Source organism: Coregonus clupeaformis, chromosome 20, assembly GCF_020615455.1.
Source record: "Coregonus clupeaformis isolate EN_2021a chromosome 20, ASM2061545v1, whole genome shotgun sequence".
In the NCBI taxonomy this organism is placed as follows: domain Eukaryota; kingdom Metazoa; phylum Chordata; class Actinopteri; order Salmoniformes; family Salmonidae; genus Coregonus; species Coregonus clupeaformis.
The window spans coordinates 20,006,404-20,031,715 of record NC_059211.1 but is presented as its reverse complement, the minus strand read 5'-3'; the positions used below and the strand labels follow the sequence as shown (position 1 = coordinate 20,031,715).

Sequence of the window (25,312 nt, the reverse complement as noted above, 5' to 3'; positions counted from 1 at the left end):
AGTGTGTGAAATTCACTTTGAGTTAACATACATGTAAAACATATTGTGGGACAGTGGTCAACCCAATTACGTAGGCATATTTGCATATTTTTTATGCTTTCATTTGTTGTTGTAGTACTTATGTCTGTCCTTGTCCATTGGTCAGTTGGTTAATTGTGGATAATTATTATAGAGTCCCTATGGCCTATTGGAATGTTGTTTCGTCAAGCGGTTTAGACCTCTTGTGCCAACTGCTTAGTAAGGCATTAGACTGACAGTTGCAGATTCGAGTCCTGCTCAGGGCTACCCATCAAATTGGCTGCAGTATGTTCTGTGGGTTCCATTCCGTCTCAATGCAGAGTGGTAGAGTGTTTCTAAAGGGATGGACGTGGAGGGTTAAATACTCTATGGTTGGGGCTGTGCCCTCCTGTGCCTACTGAACTGGTATCAGTTTGAACTCTGAGTACTGGCTCAGTTCAGCAGGAACAGGAGTGGAGCCCACTGTGTGCCATTACATCATTATCATCGCCCTCCAATCAGCATGCAGAAAGACGTCCAGTACCCCATTAGCCCTGCCCACCAGACCCCCAAGGGCTTCTGCCATTGGCCTTGCTGAAACCCAACATTCCACCTGTCAGCATTAAACCCTTAGATATCAGACCGAGGCATTGCAGCCTGTGAGAGTTGAATGTCCCTGCTTCAAGTATGAATGTTTCATAACTAGATTTATCACTCTTGCTAGGAACTGGCAGTCAGCGTGGAAAGCGTACATTGAATTTGCTGCATACTGATGCAGTCATTCTCCACAGACTTCATGTTTATTTCAGTATCGCATTCTTCCCTTGACAAGGCCGCAAACACGCACACATGCACTCTCTAGCTCTCTGAGCCGTCAGAGCGCAAACGAAGAAATAGAAGTTCATTGTGTGGTAATCCAAGTGAAATGTCTGCTATGTCCATGTATTTGATGTTACCCGAGAAAGCCTCATTTTCAGCTGATTGGGAATGTCTGCTATGTTACTTTATGCTCCCCTGCCACAGAGATAATGTTGCACGTTATAAATCAGGACTTTGGAAACATACTTAATCTTAAGAGTCTTTACTCATAGGATAAAAGAGGTTCATTAACTACACAACAGCTCATCCAGTGGGCCGTGAATTGTAGATGGCATTTGCCGCCTCTTGAAATTTTTGCAATTACTTTTAACCTTGAAGAGATTACCTGAATGAAATCTTGTTTTGTAATATGACAAGACTGGTGGATTCTTGTCCTCGGGGCATTGTTCCAAATTAATATCAATCAAGTGCAATGGATTTTTATTTGTTTTATCTATTAGGGGATACAATTAGTCTAATCCATCAGACAGGAGATTAAACTACTACTTAAAATGTCATATTTGTGGTTTCTTAACTCTAAGGCATGCTGTGTTTCCTTTGTTGTCACAGGTATCTCTTTCATGCTGTTCTGTGAGTCACCACTTTTACTGTAAATCTCATGTAATGCTACCACAAAATCCATTAATAAAAAAGTATTACTTCATACAATGTCTGCTCTATAATTTCTTCATTCTGAAGGTTCCCAGGGTTTTCTCTTGCTTCTATGTGGGTGTAGTGGCAAATGATGAACAACACCATCCTTTTATCATCATAATGTCTTTGCTTAGGTTTAGGTTTTTACTTGGTACATTGTACATGAAAGGGGCTTAAAAGGCACCCAAATTATTTTCCATGTAATTGCAGGTCACAGGTTCAAATCCCCACCAAGATTACACTTGTTCCACCCAGTGGGCTGCCTACAATCCACACTAGAATCATAAATATGACAATACACACTTTCCAGCCCTCTACACGCACAGTCCTAAATGGGTTACCCAGACCAAAGACTCGGCTTTACCCACTACTCCTATTTTAGTTTCCATAGCAATGATAAAGTCCTTTTATCATCCTCCTCAAAGGCTGACCAGATTTCATGATGTGGCTGCTTTATTTGGCTTGATTCGCTTTTGTTGCCCCCTCCACTATTTAATCAGGATCCTTGTGGTCCTGGCCATGGTAGCGTGCAGGCTGGGTAATTGGCTTAGGCTGAGCAGTACCAGCTGTGCTACAAAGCCAAGCCCCAGTCAACTCTGCCTCATAGCGTGTAAATGACAAGCTTGGAGAAAAACCACGGAATCGGGGGTACTGCCTGTCAGTCCTCCCAGCCACAGGTCACAACCTTGCCAAAACTCAACTCTCAGTGAAGAAAATAAGGTCATCTCTTTGAAAAAGTATGCGGTGTGAAGTCATGCAAAAATTACACTGAATTTCCTAAGAATATTCTTTATTAAGTTCATATGCGCAGCAGCTATTGGAAGGGAAGAAGGGTGTCTGAAGAATTTCATCACGTCATACCCGTGTCCTCCTATATCATCTAATATGCCATCATGCATCATCTGGTGTGTCAATTGAGCTTTACCTCAAGAATGCTTTTTTTATTTAAGAGAAAATGTCTTCATTTAAAATATATGCAGTGTCATCACCCTTGAAACATCTTTCCCAACACAATAAGTTAAGTGGCAACAGTGCTCAGCCAAAAGAATGAGAGGATAAAAGTAAACTTGCCCAGATTTGCTCACAAGGTTAAGAACAAAGTAATTGTTGCTGGACTGAGTCCAAGTTTAAGGAACATGAACTTATTTTTAGTAATAATATTTTTTACTCAATGAATGAAAGAGGTGTAGCCGTGAACTCTTACTACCCTGCTCTAGATGATAGAGATGAACACATAATGTACCCTACTCCACGTTTCTCACAACTAGGGCCCGGAGCATTTCCTGGACAGACCACGTGGTCAAGAGAAATTCCTGGTCCTACATAGCCTCTATCTTGTCCCTCCCCCCATACATCTTCTGATCTGGGAGCCAGACTCGAGCGATAGAGAGATCTGAGACTGATAAAGGAGAAGGAAACAGCTGAGTTGAAGGCCTTAGTACATCTCCTCCGTGCTCTCATGCTCTCTTTTCCTCTCCAGATGTTTTTTCAGCTTCTCAGAGGCCAGCTCGTGTGTGTGTGTGCCCTCAGTACAGTTACAGTACATATTTCCAGACTTATATCAAAACTAAATCAAAGCCGACAGGGTTTACAATACAAGAACAACTGAGTATACTGAACAATAAGTACTCCAAATCCTCAGGGCAAGATCCCATGGCCAGGTGCGACAGACAAATGAAATTGCAGCAATGGTGTAATATGCAAATAATGCACTGTGTGGACAAGCTGTGATTACGCAGCTATGCCCTTCTCTTGCTTTGTTCTCTGTGCTGGCAGGAGCATTATCTCAATGATCCGACCTCAATTGGAAAGGAAAAGGCAAGTGTTATGATTATTGGATGGGATTGTATCCACAACACTCACTATTTAGGTAGCCTTTAGTAATGGCTTAATGCGTAAGCCTAGCATGACCGCTGAATGCGAAATTCCTGACATATGTCCTCTGAACAACTTGGAGGTGTTTGGAGGCACTTCGATATTGTCAGATCGACAGTTTATGAAATCATCCACCTGAACACTGAAAAATAACAGATAACCAGTGACCTCCATGACACCTTCAACCATTACCTCAGACTCCAAACACCTTCAAACCTCTTTTCTCATTGCTTCTGTTCTGTTCCTTCACCACAGTCCAAATCCCCTTTACGCACTTACAATCTGCGCCAGAACCAGGGAGAATGTGCAAATGTTCCCACGCTCCAGACCACATCCACCTCCCGGCCTATTCAAATGTTGTCCTCGTTCCTAATTTTACAGTCTAGAGAACACACCATTTTATAACTCACTCAGGTAGCTAGCACTCCGGTGGGTTCATGAACTGCAAGTGGAAAAGGAAAGGGGGAGGATAGGAAAGAGAAGCCAGAAGGAGTGGAGTGCTGGAGCGGTTTCAGGGCCCATCGTCATGTCAGACAGTACATCATTGGCTGTCTGCCGAACACCTGGAGGCAAAGTGCTGGTTAATTAAAGAGGGCACGGCTGTGTCTGCACGCAACCACCATTCACCCATTGCACCTCAATTGGAGCAGAGAAAGGGACAGTTGTGGGCGAGAGAGAGCTGCCGTGAGTGGATCAGCCCTTGACATGTCAAATATGATGGCTAAGCCCTGGGCTAATAAAGCCTGGAACTTTCCCCCCATTACTGTAAAGTGCAGGAATTTGTGTGAAGAAGTAGAGCGACACTTGAAACCAGTTGTTTGCTTCAACAATGTAACAACAACTGTAAAGACACAGAAGGCCACTACCCAGCTAGCACATTTGGTTCTTTGGAAGTTGTCAGAACATATGTTTTTGTTTCACATTGGTTGTGGAAACAAAGCCATACGTTTCCTGACGTGTAAAACAGAATTTTTTAAAAAATGTTCTGAGAAAATAAGTGAAAATGTAGCCTGTTCTGGAAATCTACATTTTTTGTTGAATGGAGGTTCTGAACACGTTTTACTCTGGTTCCTTGAAAGTTTTCCTGGGAGGTTTTATTAACACACTGAGAATGGAAATTATAGGTTATTTTGAGTTTTTTAAATAATAATAATATGCCATTTAGCAGACGCTTTTATCCAAAGCGACTTACAGTCATGTGTGCATACATTTTTACATATGGGTGGTCCCGGGGATCGAACCCACTACCCTGGCGTTACAAGCGCCGTGCTCTACCAATTGAGCTACAGAGGATCCCTAATAACTTCTTTAACTTTCAATTAATGTTTGAATAACACTTTGAATAACACTGCTAGCTTATTTTGGATTAACTTTTTAATTACTCGAAGCACAGATAGGACACATGGAAATTCATTTCCTTAGGCATTAATTATGCGAACACATTTCTTTTTTTATTGTGACATGGCATCAGTGAGATTCGAACATACAGTGCCTTCAGCAAGTATTCACACCCCTTGACTTTTTCCACATTTTGTTGTGTTACAGCCTGAATTTAAAATGGATTAAATAGTATTTTTCTCACCTATCTACACACAATACCCCATAATGTTATGAGTCACACACATGTCATATAAAAATATGACATTAAATAGAAACACATGGGAACTTGTGTGGAGTGTTCTGTGGAAGTACTGAAATTCCCACAGAAGAACATTGTTTCTTAATCTTCTCTGAACAATTTGAGAACATTACTTTAATCAGAACCTTGAGGAAACATTACGCTGAAGTACTGAAATTCCAACAGAAGAAGGTTGTTTCTTAACGTTCTCTGAACTATTTGAGAACATTCCCAATGTCAAACCAGTTGGAGAAGGTTCTTAGAACATTACCAAAATTGAAATGAAATGTAACCAGGTTTTAACTTTTAGGAAACGTTCTGTTAAAGTAAATAAATATTTTTTTATCAAGTTCCTTAACTGTGCTGACAATATTCCAATGCCAAGCAGCTATCCTGCACCATTCCCAGAAAGTTGTATACAAAATAACCTTAGGACAACCACACTTTCACCAAGCTCTAAGAAACGTTACGTGCTAGCTGGGAATGCAGTGTATTTTATTGCAGTGACCTGAATTATTTATCCTCCACTCCCTGTGTGTGTGTTTGTGTGTGTCATAGCAATCACCTGCATGGCCAAGCAGGTGAAGGGCACATTTGTCTTCTCTCACCTCATGCCCCTCCCAGCTCCCACAGCCGCCATTGATGAGCCCGAGCAGCTCAGCGACATCACAAACAGGCATGCCTGTGTTCCAAGGTCTCTCTTGAAAAATATATTTTATCTCAATGAGAAAAACCTGTATAAATAAAGGTTAAAACGTATTTTATTTTTTTATCACCAAACTGTGGCTGCATGTCAATACTCTACGTGGCTTCCTTGTCTTTTTTCACTTTCCAAAGGTGTTTCAACAAAGTACTGAGTAAAGGGTCTGAATAATGTAAATGTGATATTTCCGTCTTTTATTTGTAATACATTTGCAAAAAATGCGTCACTGCACAGCTATTTTCAGGTTTCCAGAGATGTTCGATCGGGTTCAAGTCCGGGCTCTGGCTGGGCCACTCAAGGACATTTTAGAGACTTGTCCCAAAGCCACTCCTGTCTTGGCTGTGTGCTAGGGTTGTTGTGAACCCCAGTCTGAGGTCCTGAGCACTCTTGAGGTTTTCATCAAGGATCTCTCTGTATTTTGCTCCGTTCATCTTTCCCTCGATCCTGACTAGTCTCCCAGTCCCTTCCGCTGAAAACCATCCCCACAGCATAATACGGCCACCACCAGGCTGCACCGTAGGGATGGTGCCAGGTTTCCTCCAGATGTGACACTTGGCATTCAGGCCAAAGAGTTCAATCTTGGTTTCATCAGACCAGAGAATCTTGTTTCTTACGGTCTGAAAGTCTTTAGGTACCTTTTGGCGAACTCCAGAAACAACAGAACAAATAATGCAACAAATATTGTGGTTAAACTCAAATATACTAATTGATAAATAAACATTATTTATTGATATTTTTTTTTTTAAACCTATAATTTTTCGTAAATGATATCATAGGTAGGACTGGTGGAGTTATGTCGCACATGCAGCTAACAAAAACATATGGAAATGTCTGCTCTACCCAAAATTACACCCAAATAATTGCAGCATTACCGCAAAAAATGGAAGAGGAAAGTGGAAGGGGGATAAAGAAAGGAACTTGTCTGACGGCCCTGCATTAAAGAACATAATTGGTTAAAGAAAATGGTGATACTTAAAGTATACCAGTTTCACTTAAGGACCAAAGGATTGACAGCCGTCCCATATACAGCTCTGGAAAAAATTAAGAAACCACTGCACATTTTTCTTAAATCAGCATCTCTACATGTATGACAGCCATTCCATTCCAGTGTCTGTTGAATTCCAACACAAGCACACATCATTCTACTGAATTAGGTACTGATTAGGTGATCACCTGAACCAAATCTTTATTTAACGAGGAAAAGTATAAAAACCACTGCTGTGGTCATCACTATCCTCTTGCAATAGGACCAGCTGGATGGCAAAAACAGTGCTAATAGTACCGCAAAAGTAATATTAATCAAAAAATAACTATTGACCATGCCAAAAGAGTTGAAAATGAAAGTTTTGAGTGAGGAAAAGAAGGGTTCAATTCTGGCTTTACTGGCAGAGGGATACAGTGAGCGCCAGGTTGCTTCCATCCTTAAAATTGAAAAAGACGGCGGTTCATAAGAACAAGGTCAAGCAGCAGACATTGGGGACAACAAAGCTACAGCCCAATCTCCAGACCTGAACCCCATTGAAAAATTCTGGAATGTGATCAAGAGGAATATGGATGATCACAAGCCATCAAACAAAGCTGAGCTGCTTGAATCTTTGCACCAGGAGTGGCATAAAGTCACCCAACATCAATGTGAAAGACTGGTGGAGAGCATGCCAAGACGCATGAAAGCTGTGATTGAAAATCAGGGTTATTCCACCAAATATTGATTTCTGAACTCTTCCTAAGTACAAACATTAGTATTGTGAGAAATGTTGTCAATAGTTTATAGAATAAAACAAAAATGTTAATTTCACCCAAACACATACCTATAAATAGTAAAACCAGAGAAACTTATATTTTTGCAGTGGTCTCTTAATTTTTTCCAGAGCTGTAGATTGCAAAATAGTTGGGAAAAGATTTTTGATGTACCGATTCCATGGCATAGTGTATATGAACTGATGCACAAAACGACGCCGGATCCAAAACTTTGAATTTTTCAATTCAAATTATTATATACAATTCTTGCTACCAATAGAATGTTATTTATATGGGGGATACAATCTTTCCAGCTCTGCAGATTTTGCTGCGAAGAGACAGAATCATTAGATCATTTGTTTTGATACTGTCCATTGTAGCTTGTTTTTGGACACAGGTCCAGGAATGGCTAAAGGATTGCAATATTTACCTGGAGCTAACCCTGCAGATAGCACTACTGGGTGATCTGAAACGTCATAGTCAATCGACCAATAATATAATAATACTTTTAGCAAAAATGTTTATTTTCAATGTACAATCTGTAGAAACAATGAGAATAGAAGGGTTCAGAACTTTTGTAAAACATCACAGTACAGTAAAAAAATATGGCAAATAGAAATCCAATATGGATGGTGTCAAGATATAGATGGGTGGTGTTGAATGGAGTTGAAGGATGGGACTAAAAACTAACATCTAATAAGATAACTAATGTAAAGCATACTGTGTCCATAATAAGTATATAGGTTATAGGTTGAGAGCTTTTGTGAAAGAGCACAGTTAGAAAGATATGGCATATAGAAGCAAACCGGATGGACATCATGAAAATGATCAGAGAGGTTGAGGGAAGAGGAAGTTCATGAGTAAAAACAAAAATAGAATTATTGTAAAATTGACTGTGTCCATAACATTTATATAGTATGTATAAGCTGGAAGTAGAGGCCTAAGCATTGTTGTTCACTAGTTTACTCCAATTAGGGAAGGGGTGGTGGGGTTGGAAAGTAATAAAGGGAAATATCAATTTTTTAAAGGATAGATATATATATATTTGCGAGAAAAAAAAACATATGGGGGATTGGAAGTGATGCAGACAAGTACATTGATGGAAGTTACAATCTATCTGCAATATTAAAGCTGATTTACCCCCTCATAAAAAAACAAAAACAAATTAAGACCTAATTGGTGTGCTGCAGAGACGGTTGTCCTTCTGGAAGGTTCTCCCATCTCCACAGAGGAACTCTAGAGCTCTGTCAGAGTGACCATCGGGTTCTTGTTCACCTCCCTGACCAAGGCCCTTCTCCCCTGATTGCTCACTTTGGCCGGGCGGCCAGCTCTAGGAAGAGTCTTGGTGGTTCCAAACTTCTTCCATTTAAGAATGATGCAGGCCACTGTGTTCTTGGGGACTTTCAATGCTGCAGACATTTTGTCATGGCTTGGGTTTTGCTCTGACATGCACTGTCAACTCTGGGACCTTATATAGACAGGTGTGTGCCTTTTCAAAATCATGTCCAATCAATTTAATTTACAACAGGTGGACTCCAATCAAGTTGTAGAATCATCTCAAGGATGATCAATGGAAACAGGATGCACCTGAGCTCAATTTGGAGTCTCTTAGCAAAGGGTCTGAATACTTATGTAAATAAGGGGTTACTGTTTTTTATTTTTAATACATTTGCAAACCTGTTTTCGCTTTGTCATTATGGGGTATTGTGTGTAGATTGATGAGGGAAAATAGTATGTAATAATTTTTAGAATAAGGCTGTAACGTAACAACATTTTGAAAAAGTCAGGGGTCTGAATACTTTCCGAAGGCACTGTATTACTCAATATTAGGAAGATGTTCAAAAATGTTGGTATATTCAGCGTATATTTAATATAGGATTAAAAAGATTTTTAACATTTCCATGTGGAATTTTCAATTGAAATAAATTCATTAAGCCCTAATCTATAAATGTCACATGACTGGGCAGGGGTGCAGCCATGGGTGGGCCTTGGAGGGCATAGGCCCACCCACTTGGCAGCCAACCCACTGGGGAGCCAGGCACAGCCAATCAGAATTATTTTTTCCAGACAAAAGGGCTTTATTACAGACAGAAATACTCCTCAGAATCCCCCACCCCCCTCAGACGATCCCTCAGGGAAGAAGCCCGATGTGGAGGTCCTGGGCTGGCGTGGTTACACGTGGTCTGCGGTAGTGAGGCCGGTTGGACGTACTGCCAAATTCTCTAAAATGACATTGGAGGTAGCTTATGGTAGAGAAATGAACACTAAATTCTCTGGCAACAACTCTGTTGGACATTCCTGCAGTCAGAATGCCAATTGCACACTCCCTCAAAACTTGAGACATCTGTGGTATTGTGTTGTGTGACAAACTGCACATTTTAAAGTGGACTTTTATTGTCCCCAGCACAAGGTGTACCTGTGTAATGATCATGCTGTTTAATCAGCTTCTTGATATGCTACACCTGTCAGTTGGATGGATTATATTGGCAGAGGAGAAATTCTCACTAACAGGGATGTAAACAAATTTGTGCACAACATTTGAGAGAAATAAGCTTTTTGTGCATATGGACATTTCTGGGATTTTTTATTTCAGCTCATGAAACATGTGACCAACACTTTACATGTTGCGTTTATATTTTTGTTCAGTGTAGATTGATGTAACAACCTGTTGGTCAGGTTAAGTCAATGTATTGAAGTTGAAGTTTTACCCTACTTTCAATATTTTAAAGAGAGTATCACTGCCTCCTTCTCACAAATGATCCAAAAAATATAAAAATTAAATAAAGTTGGTTCAACACAGTGGCGGGTCATTTTGACCCTAGGACAACGGGAGAGTTAAATACCTTCACGGGTTCCGTCTCAACTCTCACCATTGCACCTCACTCACAGATCTGGTGTCACAAAACAAAGAGGTAATCTGGAAATACTGGAAATTCAGGCATGTAAAAGAAACTATGGCTCAGAGCCAGAAAATAATCTTAAAATGAATAAATTCTCTGCAAACATAGTTACTCATGTCACTTGTCACTTGATATCTCACATGGAAGGAATCTGTATATTTTCTAATCCTAATGTCTGGAACTTTTGGCGACGTGTTGATATCCATTTCTATGCATGCCTCATCAGTTGGGAAAATACTCAGAAGGTAAGTAGTTCAGAGGTCACTGTTTACTGAATTATTTCCTTCTGTGACCTGCCATTGGACGTGAAGCAACATCTTCACAGAAGCCCCTGGTAACATGTCTCCACCTTGAGGTAGATGGTGGTAATTGCTTATGGGAGTCAATGGTTCATTTCCATTGACACAGCAGTGATCCAGTACAACAACCGGACTGAGCGTTTCCGTTGCAGTGCCATCCCAGCCAAGGTTCACCTGCTTAACAGTTTTTAATTGTCTACATCTGTTGTTTATTGAGTTTTAATATTCAAATGTAAGTTGTAATTCAGCATGTTGCTGCCACTTCTACAATGTTCTGTTGAAAAACAGTAAAAAAAAACATTCTCTCTCTTGCTCTCTCAACAAGACACATATTCTATGTTAAAATATTGATTTATACATTTTCAATTTACAAAATAACAGCAATATTACCCTCCTTCAGAATAACAGCAATAGTAAAGCGTTCAACAAATGTATACTCTTAAAAACAAAATTGAAAAAATGTATACAACGCTACCATTTTGTACAATGTACACTGAGTGTACAAAACATTAAGGACAACTTCCAAATATTGAGTTGCATCCTCCCCCCCCCCGCCTCTCTTTTGCCCTCAGAACAGCCTCAACTCATCGGGGCATGGACTCTACAAGGTGTCGAAAGCATTCCACAGGGATGCTGGCCCATGTTGACTCCAATGCTTCCCACAGCTGTGTCAAGTTGGCTGGATATCCTTTGGGTGGTGGACCATTCTTGATACACACGGGAAACTGTTGAGCGTGAAACACCCAGCAGAGTTGCAGTTTTTGACACAAACCGGTGCACCTGGCACCTACTACCATAACCCGGTCAAAGGTACTTAAATATTTTGTCTTGCCCATTCACCTTCTGAATGGCACACATACACAATCCATGTCTCAAGGCTTAAAAATCCTTCTTTAACCTGTCTCCTCCCCTTCATCTACACTGATTGAAGTGGATTTAACAAGTTACATCAATAAGGGATCTTAGCTTTCACCTGGATTCACCTGGTCAGTTTATATCATGGAAAGAGCAGGTGTCCTTAATGTTTTGTACACTCAGTGTATTGTGATGTCACGAGAGGCTACACAGCTTTCAGCGGGATTGCTCAAGTAGTGCAAGGAGGCCAGGTTCAACCAAAACAAGGATTTTATTAAAGGTCTTGGGAAACTAACGAAAGTATAACACAATTCTGTTCTCTGGTGGCTCTTTAAGGGTTAACAGTTCAGGGATGTCTCTTCCACATCCAAAATCATAACTCTCCCTCGCTCAAATAACTTTTCCCCAGTCTTACTGTATTCCACGTTGCAGCTAGTGGCCAACCCAGCAAAACGTCCTTCCAAATGTCCCACACGTATTTCCACAGGTGCATATATCCAAAGGTGAGTATTTCCCAAAGGTAAGTATCTCCAAATCCTTATATTCCTCATGGAAGTGGACGTGCAGCACTCTTGTCCTCCAGAGAGCCCAGGTTTGAGACCGTGTCTCTTCCCTTCAACAAACCTTCAGCTCATCAGCTCCTGATTGGTTTCAGCTGCGTGGGAAGATTGGCCATAGAGGGTTGGAGTTCCCGACCATACCAGCAGATGGAGCCATAGCTGTCTGGGTTTGCAGCCATCTCAGGGGGATGTAACGTCCCTCCAGGACACAGCCTCTCGTGACATCACAGTATGTATAAAGAATATTGCATTTTCAAAATATATATACATATTTATTTGTTTTTAATTCACTTCTATTTAAGTGATACAATAAAAAAGCGCAGAAAAAGTGCATATACACCTCTTTCAATGAAAATATTTTACTGTGAAGATGGTTATATGTTTTAAGGCTGAAACAGTGAAACGAAAGCAGCTTCCATATTGCAACTTTTATGATAAATCTTGAATGAGTTTGAACTCTTACATTTTTTGTAATGCATACAATAAAACAGATCGGTGTTGCTACAATAACAGATATCCAAAAATATGCTCTTTCATCAGTGTATCAGGTCCTGGTCTGATGACAATGAAAACAATTATAATTAACAAAACCAACAACAGATAAAACCGTTAGACCTCTATCATGGCTGTATTAAGGCCATATTTGGGTGGAGCTAGATAATGGAGGAACTGCATTCTCTGTGGTAACACAGACACACACACATGCACACACACCAGTGGCGGTTAGTGCCCTTTCAGATTAGGGAGGACAATATTTTTCTTATGAGCATGGCCTCATTTCTATTACAGCATATTGGATGACTGTCATTCATATTCCATTCACCCAGCTCAATGTAACATCAATAGGTTTAGGCTACTACATGATACTAGAATTTGCCCTATACCCATCATGACCCACTGGGCACAAAATGGTTGAATCAACGTTGTCTCAATGTAATTGGTCAATGTATTGTGACATGGAATCTACGTGGAAAATACATTGGATTTGAAAAAAGTAATCAACTGTTGTTTTGAGGGTGAAATTTCAACCACATGATTATGTCATCATTGTAACCAATTTTCAAGATAGACAAACCTTCTTTAAAATACAGTATGTTGAATTTGTACCTTTGAAACGACGTCAGATCTTCAACATAATGTCCATTATCAGGATTTTATTTTTGTCTGGGCAGCACCTCCTACCAGAGAGTTGATCTACAACTATTCATTTGGTCTCCAATACAGGGTTTTAACCAAGCACTGCTAAGCTTTTATATTACCTACTACCAATGTGTTATTGTGAGAATGATTATTTAGAGATCTCTTAGCAACTCAACATATTCACTGTTGCTATCAAAGTAGTTCCAAAGGGTAGGTTTAACAGAGCAAATTAAATGTACCATACATTATAAGTCATATCATCAACAATACTATTTAAGCCTATATAGCATTTGCAAAGTCAGCAACAGCTATTGTTTCAATTCAACGCAGGGTTCACATTTTTTTCTCTCTCCAATATACAGGACATGGGCCTAGGATTTCAAGCTTTAGTTGATTTCAAATGTAATCTTCACGTTAATCATTAATATGTCAGATTCACGTCTCCGTCTCAACCAAAAATCAAAGTTAAAGAATGGGACAAAATCAAATCAAACTTTATTTAAAGTGCATTCAAAGAATAGGACTAAATCAAATCAAAAACGTTATTTACAGTGCATTTAGTTTGATTAGATTGTCATATTCTTTAACTTCGATTTTTGGTTGAGACGGAGACATATCAATTATTCATTTGTAGACTGGATATTGAATTGTGTTTTGTTGTCAACACAACCAAATATCAACATTTGATGGAGATCTTCTGCTTGTATAGTTCCATCTGTGCCTCTGACTTAGTCTGGCTTTAACTGCAATTTGTCTACAATAATAATAATTTATATTTTGGATTTCATTTGTATTTTTTATATTTGTATTTTTATGAAATTCACTGAGTAGGATGGTCCTCCCCTTCCACCTCTGAGGAGCCTCCACTGATACACACACACACACACACACACACTCTCTCTCGCTCTATGTCTCTCAAACACACACACAGCTACGCCCGTTGTGGTCTAACCGCTCGACACAGACAGGCAGGTGGTGGTGGAGCTGAGGCGGCGGCTCTTCTTGGGGGCCTTGGGTGCAGGCGGGGGGCTGATACTGAGACTCCTGACCTTATTGAAACTGTTCCTCAGGCTGCTGTGCCTGGTGCTCCCAGTGCTGCTGCTCTCCTTGGACACAAAGGTGTCAGGATGACAGAGGCCTGCCCTGAGGCAGCAGCAGCACAACAGGCCTGCAATAGCCTTCCTCAGCTCTGTGCTGCCCAGGGCGTAGATGACCGGGTTCAGGGCCGAGTTGATCACGGCCAGGGCGATGACCCAGTCGGAGCTGAAGAGCGGTGCGCACTGCCGCGACACACAAAAGAAGTCCACCAGCAGCAGGGTGAACAGAGGCCCCCAGCATATGATGAACACACCCACGATGGAGATGACCGTCTTCAGGAGCCCCAGGGAGCGCTTGCGGCTGCGCTGGGAGCCCACCTTGGAGCTGCTGCGCACGTGGCAGTAGATGGCGCCATAGAGCACGCCAATGGCCAGCAGGATGAGGGAGAAGATGAGCAGGGAGAAGAGGATGTAGCTCTTGGAATAGAGCGGCAGCAGGGTGGAGCAGGTCTCCAGGCTGCACACACAGTTCCAGCCCAGCAGGGGGAGGAAGCCGATGGCGAAGGCCACGATCCAGCACAGCACCACCAGGCCGTAGATACGATACGTCTTCCTGGCCGACTTCTGGTGCAGCGGCTTCATCATGGTGGCGTAGCGCTCCACAGCTATCAGCAGCAGGCTAAAGATAGACGCAGCGAGGGCCACAAACAGCACCCCCTCCCTGAACAGCCACAGAGCTGGGCTCAGCCTGAACGTCTGACTGCCCGACATGCAGATGTTGACCACATAGGCTGCCCCGGCCAGCAGGTCGCTCAGGGTGATGTTGGCGATGCACACGTAGACCCAGCGGCGGCTGTGGTGAATCCGGGAGAGCACGGCCACCAGGACCAGGAGGTTCTCCAGGATAATGAGGACACTGATAAAGAGGGAGAGGACCGTTCCCAAGCTCAGACCACCATGCCGGGGCACGCGGTACTGCAGACGCCCTGTGTGGTTGTAGTGCTCCAGGATCACATCGCTGTTAATACTGCTGCTGTTGGTGGTGTTGCTGGCCCATAGGTACAGGTGAGAGCAGGAGGTTGAGGAGCTCAGGGAGGACAGGGCATCCATGGCTGGGTTGTGAAGGGCTTGGCTGGGCTTGGCAAGTCAGAAAATGATTGGGTTGGGCTGGACAAGGCAGGACTTGGGTGAGTGTAGAACTCCTGCCGTGGGCTCAGACTCAGGCTAACACACTCTCTCCACTGGAGCTCTGCTGTCTCACAACCCACCTAGCAAACACAGGAAGATGTTTTATGTGAAAAGATGTCTGATATGCGATAATAATAATAAGTTATAAGCTGTTTGTAGTGCATGAACTGCAGGTAATGAAAATCAAATATTTTTGGTCAAGTTGCATTGTTTATAAATGTATTGTTAAAAGCTGAAAGATATTTTTAAAAATCCCCCCAAAAAATTAGATAATATGATAAGACATTTTGTCAGTAGACCTGACAAGGATTCTCATCATAAAACTGCATGCCTCCACTAGCAGGAGTTGGGGCCATTTAAACCTCTGTGGTGACATTTAAATCACCATGTGGTTAGTTGAGAGGAGCAGCCAGCTGCTGCCAGGAAGGGGGTTTAAATCTGCACGTGAAGTAAACATCTTTGAAAGTTGTAAAACGGCTATTTCCAAATTCCTGTTAGTAGTAATGATTGAAAAACGACATCCTATTCTCCCAATATTGCAAAATATTAACTGTTTTCCTCTCTGGAGTGAAATAAAAAGTAGCATATTACATTTATAACTTTTGTTCATTATTTGATTTTATAGTACAATTTCCCTTTAAATTCCTAGATTTTTATTTTATGCATAATTATTGTTACAATTTGTTGCATGGGAGCAAAAGCTTGTTCATGACCGCAAATGCCTTGCATATTTACTGCTACAGTTAAATTAAATTTGACAAACTCTGGGGCTTGCGAAAGTATTCACCCCCCTTGGAAAACGCAGGCAGGCTGGGAGATAAACAATAGGCACACAGAATGGCCGCTACTCCTCTATACTTCCTGAGCAACAATGCGGCGTCTGTCGACACGCCTAGTGTGCCGATTGACCAATGGCAAAGGGAGGCTCCTGCAGCTAGCTCTTCCTGTAGCATAAAACTGCTGCTTCCTGTTAGAGTCTGCAGTTAGAGCCCACTGATAGGAGGTTCCTGTCTGTGGGCTGGGAGACTGTGTGTGGTACAGGGAGGGTATGGTTGGTTAGACTGGCTCAGAGTCACTACTATGGGCTTCTGGATGCAGAAGGTACAGTAGGTGCCAGGTAGAGGTTAAATCCTGGCTTAACTCTGGGCTTTCTGCTAGGCAGGGCCATCATACCAATCAATCAATAAACCAACCAATTTGTATTATCCAAAGAGGTCACATTTGGGTAATTCCAATCTACCAGCATTTGGCTGGTGTTAATTTTCCACCCTGGCACCAATATTGCATTTTAAAAGCCTGTAATATTTAATGCAGTGCCCTTTAATATAGATGACATGGAAAATTCAATATAAATGCAAAATATAAAGTGTTGGTCCCATGTTTCATGTGCTGAAATAAAAGATTGCATACATTTTCCAGGCACTCAAAAAGCATTTTTTCTCAACAATAAAAAAATCTTACATTTGAATATGTCGCTGTTAGTGAGCATTTCTCCTTTGCCAAGATAATCCATCCACCTAACAGGTGTGGCATATCAAGAAGCTGATTAAACAGCATGATCATTACACAGGTGCACCTTGTGCTGGGGAAAATAAAAGGCCATTAAAATGTGCAGTTTTGTCAAACAATGCAACAGATGTCTCAAGTTTTGAAGGAGCGTGCAATTGGCATGCTGACAGCAGGAATGTCCACCAGAGCTGTTGCCAGAGAATTGAATGTTAATTTCTCTACCATAACCCGCCTCCAACGTTGTTTTAGAAAAATTGGCAGTACGTCCAACCGGCTTCACAACCGCAGACCACATGTATGGTGTCGTGTGGGTGAGCGTTTTGCTGATGTCAACGTTGTGAACAGAGTACCCCATTGTGGCTGTGGGTTTATGGTATGGGCAGGCATAAGCTACGGACAACGAACACCGTTGCACTTCATCAATGGCAATTTGAATGCGCATAGATACCGTGATGAGATCCTGAGGCCCATTGTCGTGCCATTAATCCGCCGCCATCAACTAATGTTTCAGCATGATAATACATGGCCCCATGTTGCAAGGATCTGTACACAATTCCCGGAAGCTGAAAATGTCCCAGTTCTTCCATGGCCTGCATACTCATATGTCACCCATTGAGCATGTTTGGAATGCTCTGGATGGACGTGTACGACAGTGTGTTCCAGTTACCGCCAATATCCAGCAACTTCACACAGCCATTGAAGAGGAGTGGGACAACATTCCACAGGCCACAATCACCAGCCTGATCAACTCTATGTGAAGGAGAAGTGTCGTGCTGCATGAGGCAAATGGTGGTCACACAAGATACTGACTGCTTTTCTGATCCTCGCCCCTACCTGTTGCCAACAAATGCATATCTGTATTCCCAGTCATGTGAAATCCATAGATTAGGGCCAAATGAATTTATTTAAATTGACTGATTTCCTTATATGAACTGTAACTCAGGAAAATCTTTGAAATTGTTGCATGTTGCATTTATATTTTTGTTCAGTATATTTATTTCATGTGATTAGTGATTCATAAATGTACAAAAACCTGTCCCTCATTTTAACCTGTGGTCCTCTGTAGCTCAGCTGGTAGAGCACGGCGCTTGTAACGCCAAGGTAGTGAGTTCGATCCCCGGGACCGCCCATACACAAAAATGTATGCATGCATGACTGTAAGTCGCTTTGGATAAAAGCGTCTGCTAAATGGCATATTATTATAATTTTTCCTATTTTGTTGCTGTCACACCCTGGCTATGGGACTCTAGTTGTTGAGCCAGGGTGTGTTTGTTCTATGTGGTGTGTTTCTATGTTGGGGGTTCTAGTTCGTCTATTTCTGTGTTTTGCCTGAGTGACTCCCAATCAGAGGCAACGAGTGTCAGCTGTTGGCTGGTTGTCTCTGATTGGGAGCCATATTTAAACTGTATGTTTTCCCTTTGTGTTTGTGGGTTTTTGTTCCGTGTTCGGTCATTGTCACCGTGGACTTCACGAGTCGTTTCTTGTTTTGTATCATGTTTAAACTTTAACTAATTAAAGTATGTTTATTCATCACGCTGCGCATTGGTCTCTCCCTGACGATCGTGACAGTTGCCTTAGAACCTGGAATTAAAATGGATTTTGGGGGGGGTTGTATCATTTGATTTACACAACATGCCTACCACTTTGAAGATGCAAAATATTTTTGGGGCTGAAAAACAAATAAGCAAAAAAACCAGAACTATTCACCCCCCCCAAAGTCAATACTTTGTAGAGCCACCTTTTGCAGCAATTACAGCTGCAAGTCTCTTGGGGTGTGTCTCTATAAGCTTGGCACATCTAGCCACTGGGATTTTTGCCCATTCTTCAAGGCAAAACTGCTCCAGCTCCTTCAAGTTGGATGGGTTCCGCTGGTGTACATCAATCTTTAAGTCATACCACAGATTCTCAATTGGATTGAGGTCTGGGCATTGACTAGGCCATTCCAAGACATTCCAAGACATTCCCCACAGCATGATGCTGCCACTACCATGCTTCACTGTGGGGATGGTGTTCTCGGGGTGATGCGAGGTGTTGGATTTGCGCCAGACATAGCGTTTTCCTTGATGGCCAAAAAGCTCAATATTAGTCTCATCTGAACAGAGTACCTTCTTCCTTATGTTTGGGGAGTCTCCCACATGGCTTTTGGCAAACACAAAACGTGTTTGCTTATTTTTTTGTGTAAGCAATGGCTTTTTTCTGGCTACACTTCCGTAAAGCCCAGCTCTGTGGAGTGTATGGCTTAAAGTGGTCCTATGGACAGATACTCCAATCTCCGCTGTGGAGCTTTGCAGATCCTTCAGGGTTATCTTTGGTCTCCTTGTTGCCTCTCTGATTAATGCCCTCCTTGCCCGGTCCGTGAGTTTTGGGGGGCGGCCCTCTCTTGGCAGGTTTGTTGTGGTGCCATATTCTTTTAAAAAATGTATAATGGATTTAATGGTGCTCCGTGGGATGTTCAAAGTTTCTGATATTTTTTTATAACCCAACCCTGATCTGTACTTCTCCACAACTTTGTCCCTGACCTGTTTGGAGAGCTCCTTGGTCTTCACGGTGCCGCTTGCTTGGTGGTGTCCCTTGCTTAGTGGTGTTGCAGACTCTGGGGCCTTTCAGAACAGGTGTATATATACTGAGATCATGTGACAGATCATGTGTCACTTAGATTGCACACAGGTGGACTTTAACTAATTATGTGACTTCTGAAGGTAATTGGTTGCACCAGATCTTATTTAGGGGCTTCATAGCAAAGGGGGTGAATACATATGCACGCACCACTTTTCCGTTACTTATGTTTTAGAATTTTTTGAAACAAGTTAGTTTTTTCATTTCACTTCACCAATTTGGAATATTTTGTCCGTTACATGAAATCCAAATAAAAATCCATTTAAATTACAGGTTGTAATGCAACAAAATAGGAAAAACGCCAAGGGGGATGAATACTTTTGCAAGGCACTGTACACCTGGCTCTCCATCCCAATCATGATCTAATTGTATAATTTCAAATGAATAGGCTAACACATAAAGACAAGTGTTGTATTATTTTGATTTTAACACAATAAACACTTGTAGAATAAATGTTACTTACTGGTGAAGAGATGCTGTTGGTAGTGATGCAGTGTGTGGATAGCCATCCCCTGTGTGGGCTGGTAGTGCAGATGTGTTCTACTCTATAGACGCGATGAGGAAGGAAGCCCTTCACATGGTACCACACCCAAAGCGATCAACACATACACGAGATGCAAGAGGTTGTTGACACTGATGGGGTGTTTCATCACTGGCCAAGAGAAAACACACCAATTGTGAAATGCTTCAGAACGTGATTATTCATAGACCCCAATCAACATGTTAATTGATAAATAGATATAGGCTAATCCACACTTGCATAAGGTCACCACAATATACAGTGGGGAGAACAAGTATTTGATACACTGCCGATTTTGCAGGTTTTCCTACTTACAAAGCATGTAGAGGTCTGTAATTTTTATCATAGGTACACTTCAACTGTGAGAGACAGAATCTAAAAAAAATCCAGAAAATCACATTGTATGATTTTTAAGTAATTCATTTGCATTTTATTGCATGACATAAGTATTTGATCACCTACCAACCAGTAAGAATTCCGGCTCTCACAGACCTGTTAAGAAGCCCTCCTGTTCTCCACTCATTACCTGTATTAACTGCACCTGTTTGAACTCGTTACCTGTATAAAAGACACCTGTCCACACACTCAATCAAACAGACGCCAACCTCTCCACAATGGCCAAGACCAGAGAGCTGTGTAAGGACATCAGGGATAAAATTGTAGACCTGCACAAGGCTGGGATGGGCTACAGGACAATAGGCAAGCAGCTTGGTGAGAAGGCAACAACTGTTGGCGCAATTATTAGAAAATGGAAGAAGTTCAAGATGACGGTCAATCACCCTCGGTCTGGGGCTCCATGCAAGATCTCACCTCGTGGGGCATCAATGATCATGAGGAAGGTGAGGGATCAGCCCAGAACTACACGGCAGGACCTGGTCAATAACCTGAAGAGAGCTGGGAACACAGTCTCAAAGAAAACCATTAGTAACACACTACGCCGTCATGGATTAAAATCCTGCAGCGCACGCAAGGTCCCCCTGCTCAAGCCAGCACATGTCCAGGCACGTCTGAAGTTTGCCAATGACCATCTGGATGATCCAGAGGAGGAATGGGAGAAGACCATGTGGTCTGATGAGACAAAAATAGAGCTTTTTGGTCTAAACTCCACTCGCCGTGTTTGGAGGAAGAAGAATGATGAGTACAACCCCAAGAACACCATCCCAACCGTGAAGCATGGAGGTGGAAACATCATTATTTGGGGATGCTTTTCTGCAAAGGGGACAGGACGACTGCACCGTATTGAGGGGAGGATGGATGGGGCCATGTATCACGAGATCTTGGCCAACAACCTCCTTCCCTCAGTAAGAGCATTGAAGATGGGTCGTGATTGGGTCTTCCAGCATGACAACGACCCGAAACACACAGCCAGTGCAACTAAGGAGTGGCTCCGTAAGAAGCATCTCAAGGTCCTGGAGTGGCCTAGTCAGTCTCCAGACCTGAACCCAATAGAAAATCTTTGGAGGGAGCTGAAAGTCCGTATTGCCCAGCGACAGCCCCGAAACCTGAAGGATCTGGAGAAGGTCTGTATGGAGGAGTGGGCCAAAATCCCTGCTGCAGTGTGTGTAAACCTGGTCAAGACCTACAGGAAACGTATGATCTCTGTAATTGCAAACAATGGTTTCTGTACCAAATATTAAGTTCTGCTTTTCTGATGTATCAAATACTTATGTCATGCAATAAAATGCAAATTAATTACTTAAAAATCATACAATATGATTTTCTGGATTTTTTTTTTAGATTCCGTCTCTCACAGTTGAAGTGTACCAATGAAAAAAATTACAGACCTCTACATGCTTTGTAAGTAGGAAAACCAGCTAAATCGGCAGTGTATCAAATACTTGTTCTCCCCACTGTATATAGATATTTTTTTATACATTTTTTCCCCCTGTAATTTTCCACATGTCAAGGTCAGACTTAATCTCACTGATGTAAACACTTTTCCCACCCACTGCTTGAGCCATGTTTTTGACCCCTGCAATACTTTAATAATATTTCCCAAGTTGCCCCATGATGATTACGGGAAGAGCCTTTCATAATGTTTTCATGGTACATGTATGTTGAAGTGATTGGAGCAGGAAGTTTTCTAGGATGTGTCGCAAGATACTTTTTCTACTAGGAGGGCATCAGGCCAGTATTTTGGGGAGGATTCCCATAAGCCGATGTCAATGGCGACAGCTAGTCTTACTGGGGTCCGACACATAACGAAAAATACATTACAGACAAAATAATTTACATACATTTAAAAACATGAACATGTAGTGTGTGTGTGTGTGTGTGTGTGTGTGCATGATCAGTTACACATACATGTCAGTACATACACACAAAAAGTAGGTCACATGGGGGAGAGGTGTTGGGCCGTGCTTTATTTGTTTTTTTAAACCAGGTTTGCTGTTCACTTGTGCTATATGAGATGGAAGAGAGTTCCATGCAATCATGGCTCTGCATAATACTATACGTTTCCTTGAATTTGTTCTGGACCTGGGGACTGTGAAAAGACCCAGGTGGCATGTCTGGTGGGGTAAGTGTGTGTGTATGTTGATTATGCAAACAATTTGTAATTAATGTTTCTTGTTTCTTATAAAAACAAGAAGTGATGCAGTTAGTCTTTCCTCAACTCTTAGACAAGAGAGACTGGCATGCATAGTATTGATATCAGCCCTCTGATTACAATGAAGAGCAAGACGTGGCGCTCTGTTCTGGGCCAGCTGCAGCTTAACTAAGTCCTTCTTTGCAACACTTGACCATATGACTGGACAATAATCAAGATAAGATTAAACTAGAGCCTGCAGGACTTCTCAGCAAAAGAGAATCATGACATGAAGAAAACAGGAACCTTCTGATCAGATGTGTAAAGGGACCCCTCCCTTTGGTTTCCCTACTACAGAGATACAGCTATGGTTTCACACCTCACTTCACCCAGCTGTGCCAGACTATACTCCTGTCATAAAGACCTACTTGGCCTACCCAGTGGGCCCCAACCACTTACCATAAGTGGCCAAATACACTACACACACTCAGTAGTCAAAAATATCACTACTGATAAAAAGGAAACACCATCCCATTTGCTGGCTCTATATTCCAGCATTTTGGATTTGAGATCAAATGTTTTATATGAGGCGACAGTACAGAATCTCACCTTTTATTTGAGGGTATTTTCATGCATATCTGTTTTACCATTTAGAAATGAAAGAACTTTATGTATGTAGTCCCCCCATTTGAAGATGTCATAAGTATTTTGACAAATTCACTTTTTAAAGTAGTAAACAGTTTAGTATTTGTTCCAATATTCCTAGCACTCTACAAACTTGTTGGATGCATTTGCTGTTTCTTTTGATGTCTCAGATTATTTTGTGCCCAATAGGAACTGAATGGTGAATAATGTAGTGTCATTTAGGAGTCACTTTTATTGTAAATAAGAATAGAATATATTTCTGAACACTACCATGATTATGGATAGTCCTGAATTAATTAATTTTGGGGGTATGATCTTTGTGAAACCCAGCATGCAAAGATGACCAATATGAAAATCTTCTCAATTAAGTGATGCAAAAAAGGCAGTACCTGTTCGTGGGCCTATGAAAAACTGTCCAATAAATAAATAATTAAATAAATGCATCCTTAGGTGTCAACACACACAGAACTGTTGAAAACACTGTCTCTGAAAATAGAACTAAAACCACAATGTGCGTAGCTTACAAGGAAACTGAAACTATGAAATGTTTACCTTCTTTCCCCCAACATAAAGCTGAGTGGCGCAGTGGTCTAAGGCACTGCATCGCAGTGCTAGCTGTGCCACTAGAGATCCTGGTTCGAATCCAGGCTCTGTCGCAGCCGGCCGCGACCGGGAGACTCATGGGCAGCGCACAATTGGCCTAGCGTTGTCCAGGGTAGGGGAGGGAATGGCCGGCAGGGATGTAGCTCAGTTGATAGAGCATGGCGTTTGCAACACCAGGGTTGTGGGTTCGATTCCCACGGGGGACCAGTATAAAAAAATATATATATATGTATTCACTAACTGTAAGTCGCTCTGGACAAGAGCATCTGCTAAATGTTAATTTTCTATTACTATTTTACCTTTAAAGATAATAATTGAATTAATAATAATAATAATTATTATTATTATTAAGCTAATAATCCTTAATTGAAACAAGTGGTCACACTGCCTCTGTTTTGGTAAAAAGCTGAGGGATAGGCCTGGAGAAATTGTACCATTCTTAAATTCATAGACCATCCATGATATCAAAATTATAGTTTTAAAAATGTTTTGAGGCTATACAGTGTTTGCTTACGTTTACATTGTTTACAAACATTGGAATAAAAGGCTTATATTTTGGGTTCTGATGGGGTACAACAGTTTAACTAAGCTCATGAGGCATTTATAAATTATATTCTTCAAAAATCAATGGGTATATATTATTAATTTAAAATAAAATGGATGTAGCAACTACAAGGTTTCTAGTTTTAAGTATGTGAAAGATATACAGTGTGGGCAGTATGCCAAATACAGTCAACAAGTTGCCCTTAAACCACAGATACAGCAGGATATGGTATATTTTTCCCTCTCCATTATGATTAGGTTAGGATTAGAGGTAGGGTAATCTGATGCTAGATATTTTGTTGAGACCAAATTCTACCTCAATTGAGCATTTACAGTGAGGGAATTAAGTATTTGATCCCCTGCTGATTTTGTATGTTTGCCCACTGACAAAGACATGATCAGCCTATAATTTTAATGGTAGGTTTATTTGAACAGTGAGAGACAGAATAACAACAAAAGGATCCAGAAAAACGCATGTCAAAAATGTAATAAATTGATTTGCATTTTAAATCAGGGAAATAAGTATTTGACCCCTCTGCAAAACATTATTTAGTACTTGGTGGCAAAATCCTTGTTGGCAATCACAGATGTCAAATGTTTCTTGTAGTTGGCCACCAGGTTTGCACACATCTCAGGAGGGATTTTGTCCCAGTCCTCTTTGCAGATCTTCTCCAAGTCATTAAGGTTTCGAGGCTGACGTTTGGCAACTCGAACCTTCAGCTCCCTCCACAGATGTTCTATGGGATTAAGGTCTGGAGACTGGCTAGGCCACTCCAGGACCTAAATGTGCTTCTTCTTGAGCCACTCCTTTGTTGCCTTGGCCGTGTGTTTTGGGTCATTGTTATGCTGGAATACCCATCCACGACCCATTTTCAATGCCCTGCTGAGGGAAGGAGGTTCTCACCCAAGATTTGACGGTACATGGCCC

The 25,312-nt window shown here is 41.6% G+C and overlaps 1 protein-coding gene across 1 annotated transcript; it reads right to left on the bottom strand.

Moving 5' to 3' along the window:
- Positions 1–14,066: 14,066 nt before the first annotated feature.
- On the bottom strand, positions 14,067–20,084 carry LOC121532735 (sphingosine 1-phosphate receptor 4). Its single transcript, XM_041838526.2, has 2 exons — positions 20,010–20,084; positions 14,067–15,501 (listed from the first exon to the last, which is right to left on the bottom strand). Exon 2 carries the CDS (start codon positions 15,341–15,343, stop codon positions 14,144–14,146), a length of 1,200 nt encoding a protein of 399 aa, XP_041694460.1. The 5' UTR covers positions 15,344–15,501; positions 20,010–20,084; the 3' UTR covers positions 14,067–14,143.
- Positions 20,085–25,312: the final 5,228 nt, after the last annotated feature.